The sequence below is a fragment of the Chrysochloris asiatica genome, unplaced genomic scaffold (assembly GCF_000296735.1).
Source record: "Chrysochloris asiatica unplaced genomic scaffold, ChrAsi1.0 scaffold00303, whole genome shotgun sequence".
Taxonomy (NCBI): Eukaryota; Metazoa; Chordata; class Mammalia; order Afrosoricida; family Chrysochloridae; genus Chrysochloris; species Chrysochloris asiatica.
Window position 1 is genome coordinate 370522 of NW_006408821.1, and position 7812 is coordinate 378333.

Sequence of the window (7812 nt, forward strand, 5' to 3'; positions counted from 1 at the left end):
GGTCAGCGGTTCGAAACTACCAGCTGCTCTGGGGGAGAAAGATAAGGCTTTCTACTCCCATAAAGATTTACACCCTCGGAAACCCTATACAGGGTCACTATGGGTCGGAATCGACTTGATGGCACATAACAACAACAACAACAACATACTAGTTGATCAGGAAACATAGTAAAACCCTAATTCTCATGGAATCCAGCAAGGGACAATAAATAACCATACTAAATGACTACCACTACTCTGTCAGTTTATTATACTGTAGTGACTTGCATGTTGCTCTGATGCTGGAAGCTATGCCACTGGTACTTTAAATACCAGCTGGGTACACCCAACGTGGACATGTTTCAGCTGAGCTAACAGACTAAAACAGACTAAGAAGCAGAAGAGTCAGATTATTTCTGAATGTTTAGCCACAGAAAATCTTATGAATAGCAGTGGAACACTGTCAGATAACACCAAAATATTGAATATTGAAACATGCAAGCTTAACAATGATTGTGAGGATAAAGCAGGACCTAGCAGTGTTTCATGCTGTTGTGCATAAGGTTGCTATGAGTTGGAACTGACTCAAAGGCAACTAACAACAACAATAAGTAATAATAAATGAATAGATTTTTTAGTGTCAGGAGGAAATAAGTATATGGAAAAATGAATCAGTAGAGCAGGAAAAAGAGGCTGGTAATGCTAGTGGGGATGAGAAGAGGAAAAGAGTTGCAATTTTATAGAGTTGTCCAGACAGGCCTTAGTGAGAGGGCTACATTCCAGCAAAGACTTGTTACAGAGTGAGAAAACTAAGGCACAAAGATCATAAATAACTTGCCAAAGATTGCGCACTGAGTAAAACAACCAAGATTCAAACCTTGTACGCAATCTGACTCCAATCCTGTGATCCCAACCACCACAACAGAATCATCTAAGGAGCTTGCTTAAAACTGAAGATTCCTTTCCAGGTAGGGACCTGGACTTCCCATGTACAAGTGATTGCTATTATTCTAAAGTTTAAAACCAACGCTTTCAAGATCAACCAGTAATCTTCTGGGAAACTCTCCAACTATGTACATTTTACTTAATATCAAGTTCTATTTCTGTTATTACTGTCATTATGCATTAACTTTAATTGTTCACTTTGAATGATAATTCAAGAGCTACCTTTGAAAAACACCAGGTGGAATCCCTGACTTTGTCAGAGGACAAAAGTATATTGTTTCAACATGCTTATATACTAAACAAGTGACCAAACCCTTTTAAATCCCAATTCAGAAAAAGTGTGCTTCTTGGCAAAAGGTATGAACTATCAACAAAGTACAAGAATTAGTGCTCCTCCTCCAAAACCTAGGAAACCACTCAACCACTCAAAAAGAGGTGAATGCTATTTATAACTACAAAGCATTACAGATTATTTGCTTCTGCTCACTCACCTTCAGTTGCACTTCCTCTTTTGGCAAAACAAGGGTGAATTTTGCACCATCCTGTTCAGTTGAATTCTGGTCAGTAAGGCATGTAAGATCTATCATGTCTAATTTGTCAATATACTGCAAAGATAAAGGTAAATCCAATTAAATTATTTTATGGGTACCATATATTCATTCTAGAAAAAAGGAAAGTAATTGATACCTTTCAACTCAATTTACTTTGCTTGATATTTTTCTGGTTCTCAACTTGGTATTTTATCTCTTCCCAATCCCAAACTAGAAAACCTATGGCAATGTGATAGTATGCTAGCCCACATAACTTGCAAAAGACAAGTATTCAATTTTCAATTATGTTTCAAAGCAGATGTTAAACACAGCCACAATTAAAAGGAGCTGTGGCAGTACAGCGGTTACGAGTCGAACTGCTAACCTCAAGGTCAGCAGTTTGAAACTGCCAGCTGTTCTGAGGGAAAAAGATGTGGCTTTCTGCTTCTTTAAAGATTTACAGCCTTGGAAACCCTATGCTGGGTCTCTATGAGTCAGGACCAACTCCATAGCACACCAACACTACCATATAAAAATAGAATTATGAAAGCATGTACACTTATTTACATAACATAAAATACATAAAAATGGAATTACATATTATAAAAGCAAAGGTGATTAAAATTTAAAACATCTCTTATATTTTACTATTCTCTAAATAATTGGACTAAGAACTAAGAGGTTGAGTCAAAAATTATTTGCATTCTGGCTGTAGAATTTATTTTAATCAACTTTTAGAAAAGATAAGTACATAATTTTTCAACATAATCTCTTTGCTTTTCAATACACTTTGTCCATCTGCTGACAAGCTTTCATATTCCCTTATTAAAAAATGTTTTCAGTTGAGCTGCAAGCCATGAATGCACTACTGTCTTCACTTATTCATCAGAGGTGAATCTTCATCCTTGAAAGGCTGCTTCCAAGAGACCAAGCAGGTGAATGGAGCAAGATCAGGACTATAGGGAGGATCCTTTAACACATAAAATGAAGTTTTTGCAGAGTGTCAACAGTGTGGGCAGAGGTGTGCAGATGTGCATTGTCATGCAAGATCACAATGCCCTTGGATAGCCTAAACCTGAAGTTTAGGCTTCAGCTCTTCAGTGAGCATCACACTGTAATGAACCCTTTTGATTGTTGAACTTTTTTCCTACTAGTGTCCCAATACCGGCCCTTGAGGATACCAGAAAACTTTAAGCATCAATTTTCCAGCAGATGGTTGACTTTTTAACTTTTTCTTGGTCAGCAATTGAAGATGTTTTCATTCCATACTCTGCCACTTACTCTCAGGCTCATAGTAATGAATCCATATCTCATCACTACTAACACTTTTAAAAGAAACTTTTACTTTTCTTTGAGTATCGGTCCAAATTTTGTGTAGATGTCCAAAAGCTTCTGTTGATGCTCTTCTGTGAGTTGTTTCAGTATGCATCTCACACAAATTTCCCAAAGCCCAAGTCTGTCATGGATTATTTCATAGTCAGAGCCATGACTGATTTGCAAATAATTTTCCACATAATCCACTGTCACTTGTCTATTCAACAGAATCATTTCACTTGCCTGCTCAATGCTGTCATCAGCCATTGATGTGAATGGGTGTTCGAATATAACTGGAGTGTGGATAATTTTTGACTCACCCTCATACAAGGTTGGCAGTTCATTCCTATAAGCCATTCCTCAAGAGAAGGATGAAACTTTCTTCTCCCTCAAAGATTTGAAAAGCCTCAGAAACCCTATTGTTGTTAAGTACCATCAAGTCAACTCAGCCACCTGTATAGGGTTTCTGAGGAGACGCTGGTGAATTTGAACCACCAACCAGTTCTCATGTTGTTAAATGTCATCAAGTTGGTTCTGACTCATAGAGATTCTGTGTAGGGTTTCTGAGGAGTGGCTGGTGAGTTTTGAGCCACCTGTCTTGCAGTTCAAACCAAAATTGTGGTCCAATGCTTATCCTAGAGTGAGTTAGAAAGGATTCGATGACACTTAACAAAAACAATGCTATTGCGGTTGGACTTCTGGTGTGGTACAGTAGGATAAGAACTGGGCTGCTAACCATAAGGTTGGTCGGTCAAATCCCCGAACCATTCCTTGGCAATCCTATACAGGGTTGCTATGAGTAGGAACTTATTTGATGGCACTTAACACTTGTGGCTTAATACTTGCGACTTTGTATCTGTGTGGATGAAATACTGGAACCCTGGTGTGGTACTGTAGGATAAGCACTTGACCACAAAATCTGTTTGACTTGCATGTCAGTAGTTCAAACTCACCAGCTCCTCAGAGACTCTATACAGGGTATCTATGAGTTAGAACTGTACTTGATGACATTTAACAGCAACAACTAAAATACTATTGTGATTACTTGTGACTTTGTATTGGTGAATGAATGACTATATAATGGTGTGGTACTGTGTATTTCTTCTCAACACCATGCTCAGTAAGGTCACCTTTGTTGTAGTCAGATGCTGTGAAGTCAGTTCCAACTCATAGTACACTATTTATGTGTACTGGACATGAATAAACACTTCACCAAGGAAGACATTCAGGCAGCAAACAAACATATGAAGAAATGGTCACGATCACTAGTCATTAGAGAGATACAAATCCAAACAGTAATGAGATATCATCTCACACTAGCAGTAACAGCAAAGTTCAAAAAAGAGGACAACAAATGCTGGCGAGGGTGTGCAGAGACTGGGACCCTCCTACATTTCTGGTGGGATTATAAATTGCTTCAACCACTTTGGAAAATGGTATGGCACTTGCTCAGAAAGTTGGAAATAGACTTACTTTGTGACCCAGCAATTCCTCTACTTGGAATATAGCCACAAGAAATATGAGTCAGAACACAAATAGATACATGCACAACAATGTTCATTGTAGCACTATTCACCATAGCAAAAAGCTGGAGACAATCTAAGTGCCTATCAATGGAAGAATGAATAAACTCTGGTACATACATACAATGGAATAGTATGCAACTGTAAAGAATCGTTACAAAGCTGCAAAACACCTCATAACATGGATGAATCTTGAGGACATTATGTTGAGTGAAATTGTTGTTATTGTTCAGTGCTGCTGAGTCGGTTCTGACCCATAGCGACTCTGTATAGGGTTTCCAAGGAACAACTGGTGAGCTTGCACCACTGACTTTATAGTTCAAATGGCTTTGCAGTCTGGTGCATTAACTCACAGTGCCACACCAGGACTCAGGCACAAAAGGACAAAAATTGCATAAAACCATTATTGTAAAAATTTAAGAAAAGATTTCCATACTAAAAGAATAATTCTTTGAGGGTTTCCAGGGGTGGGAGGAAGGGGGCAGTAATTCACAGGATAGGGCATACATGTATGATAATTCGGGTGATGGGGAGGGCAATAAATAAAATGGGAAGGGCAATGCACAAGAAGGAGGATGGGTAGAGGAATGGGGATGATAGGGAAAGACTTTTGGAGGTATACATGGGCTAAAGGATAGAGGTAGAATGTGATGCATGAACAGCCTTGAGAATTAGGGATCGGGACATAGTCTGAATGAGTTAAGGAGGGGAAATAATGTTAAGCTGCTTGATTGTTTTGTGGGTATGGGGTCCGTCCCCCTGCCTACTAGTGTAACATAGACATTTAAGTAGAATAGAAAGGAGTATTGGGAAAGATAATTACAAAAAGCATGTAAACCTATCTTCAGCCTGCAATTGATTGGATTATTTAAGAGGGAGTAGAATGTATCCAAGGAAAAAGTGTTCTTGTTAAGCCTTTGTGGAGTATGGGCCTTAGGTGGAACCCTGAGCCCTACCCAGAACTTTTGGAGGTGGTACATTCCAATTGAATAGTCATGCAGACCAACCAGGGGCAGCTAGAGGAATAGAAGATACTTCCTGAAAGAAAAACCAACAGGGGAAGAAATAGAAAAGGCAGACTGTTTGGCCTGAAGCCATCAAGGTAAGAAAAGTCAGTCCATCAGGATAAATCCCTTTCTAAGACTGAAACTCTATGGACAACAATGCGAAATATGAATATTCTGGAACACTTAATTGTGCTCATGAGGAACTTGTACATAGACTAAGAGGCAGGTGTTTGAACAGAACATGGGAACACTGAATGATTTAAAATTAAGAAAGGTGTGCAATAGGGTTATATTCTTTCACTATATGTATTCAACTTGTATGCTGAGCAAATAATAAGAGAAACTGGGTTATATGAAGAAAAACATGGCATCAGGATTGGAGGAAGACTTGTTAACAACGTGTGATATGCAAATGATACAACCTTGCTTGCTGAAAGTGAAGAGGACTTAAAATATTTACTGATGAAGATCAAAGAGCACACACAGCCTTGAGTATGGATTGCATCTCAGTGTAAAGAAAAAAAAAAAATTCATCACTGGACCAATAAACAACATTCTTATCAATGGAGAAAAGATTGAAGTTGTCAAAGACTTCATTTTTCGTGGATCAACCATGAATATTCATGGAAGCAGCAGCCAAGAGATCAGATGACGTATTGCATTAGGCAAATCTGATGCACAAGACCTTTTAAAAGTGTTGAAGAACAAAGATGTCAGTTATAGGACTAAGGTGCGCCTGACCCACGCCATGGTATTTTCAATAACCTCATTGCATGTGAAAGCTGGACAGTGATTAAGGAAGACCGTAGAAGAATTGATACTTTTGAATTATGGTGTTAGAGGAGACTATTGAAAATACCACGGGCAGTCAAAAGAATGAATGGATCTGTTTTGGAAGAAGTGCAGCCAGAGTGCTTGTTGGAGGCCAAGATGACCAGACTTCATCTCTCATACTTAGGACATATTGTCAGGAGGGACCAGTCAGTGGAGAAGGATATCCTGTTTGTTAAGGTGTAGGGTCAGAGAAAAAGAGAATGACCCCCAGGGAGATGAATTTTCAAAGTGGCAGCATCAATGCGCTCAAGTGTGGCAACAAATGTGAGGTTGGCCCAGGACTGGGCAGTGTTTCGTTATATTGTGCAGAGGGTTGCTATGAGTTGGTACTGACTCAATGGCACCTAACAACAACAACAAGACTGAAACTCAAAGAGAGCACAGGAACAATCTTATATGCTGACTGGTGATCATTCTGGTCAACTTGTGAGTGTAAAGGGGAGAAATGCAGCAAACAAAACATGGGCTGTTACTGACCATATTTCCATAGAAGACTGATGACTTTGAGATGAGAGAGAAGAGAATGGACTGGCTGGTTCTAAGTTCAGGAATACGTGTGAACTCCCGAGCCCAAAGACACGAACCTAGCCACTGGGGGCTAGTGTTAAGAATAATGTAGCCAGCTGCTCTGAAAATCTGAAAGGAGGCATGCAAAAGCTCCCAAACTTGCAGACAGTACCCATTTGACCTAGCTTGGATGGCTTCCTGACCAAAATTCGACCAGATGAAGATAAAGAAGTATGATATAGGGAGAAAGCATAAATTGCTACAACCTGATCAACTGGACCTTTCCTTATGGATGAAGCTGCCCGAAATTCTACCCAAATAGGGTTATGTTTATTTCTGCAGCATACTAAGAGTCAAGCATACTTACATAGCACACTGGGTTGATAGGGGCAGGCAACTTAGACTTCCCCTTTAAAAATCGGGGGGCATAAAGGCACAAAATGGCTGGCTTGTGAGTTTTCACGAGGGTGCTTAGTGTCAGAACAAGGGGAGTAAGACAGAAACCCTATTGAGTAGTTTTTCTCTTGTCCAGATGAGTCTGAGATGAGGGGGATAGGATTGTATGACTTAATTGTGAGTAATTACTGTCACATCTAATGGCAGTTGTCACAACAGTAAATTTGAAGAGGTATAACTAAAAGGGAGGGAGTAGGTGATCTGTCATTTCAGGAACAGAGGACCCTAGAACCATCAAGATGGAAGAACTTAAGAGGAGCGAGGGATCCTGACCAGAAAAGTGGTGCCAACAGACAATGTGGTATAGGAAATGGCATAGAGCTAAAGAGCAGCAGAAGGCTATGCTGTTGTTGGTAGGTGCCATTGAGTAGGTACCGACTTATAGTGACCTTATGCACAGCAGAACGAAACACTGCCCGATCCTGGGCCAACCTCACTATTGTTGCCATGCTTGAGCCCATTAATGCTGCCATTTTGCAAATCCATCTCGCTGGGTGTCTTCCCCTTTTCTCTGACCCTCCACCTTACAAAACATGATATCCTTCTCTAGTGACTGTCCGAATAAAGAGAGACAAAGTTTGGCCATCCTGCCCTCCAAAGAGTGCTCTGGCTGCACTTCTTCTGACACAGATCTGTTCATTCTTTTGGCAGCCCATGGCACTTTCAATATTCTCCTCCAACATCATACCTCTAAAGCATCAATTCTTCTATGGTCTT

General features: G+C 39.8%; 1 protein-coding gene across 1 annotated transcript in view; it reads right to left on the reverse strand.

The window, feature by feature from the left end:
• The window catches only part of STAP1 (signal transducing adaptor family member 1), a 63505-nt gene that overhangs the window by 29436 nt on the left and 26257 nt on the right, over positions 1-7812 (reverse strand). Inside the window, exon 3 of the mRNA XM_006874817.1 lies at positions 1416-1529. Coding sequence (XP_006874879.1) covers positions 1416-1529 — 114 coding nt within the window. The remainder of the gene's footprint in view (positions 1-1415; positions 1530-7812) is intronic.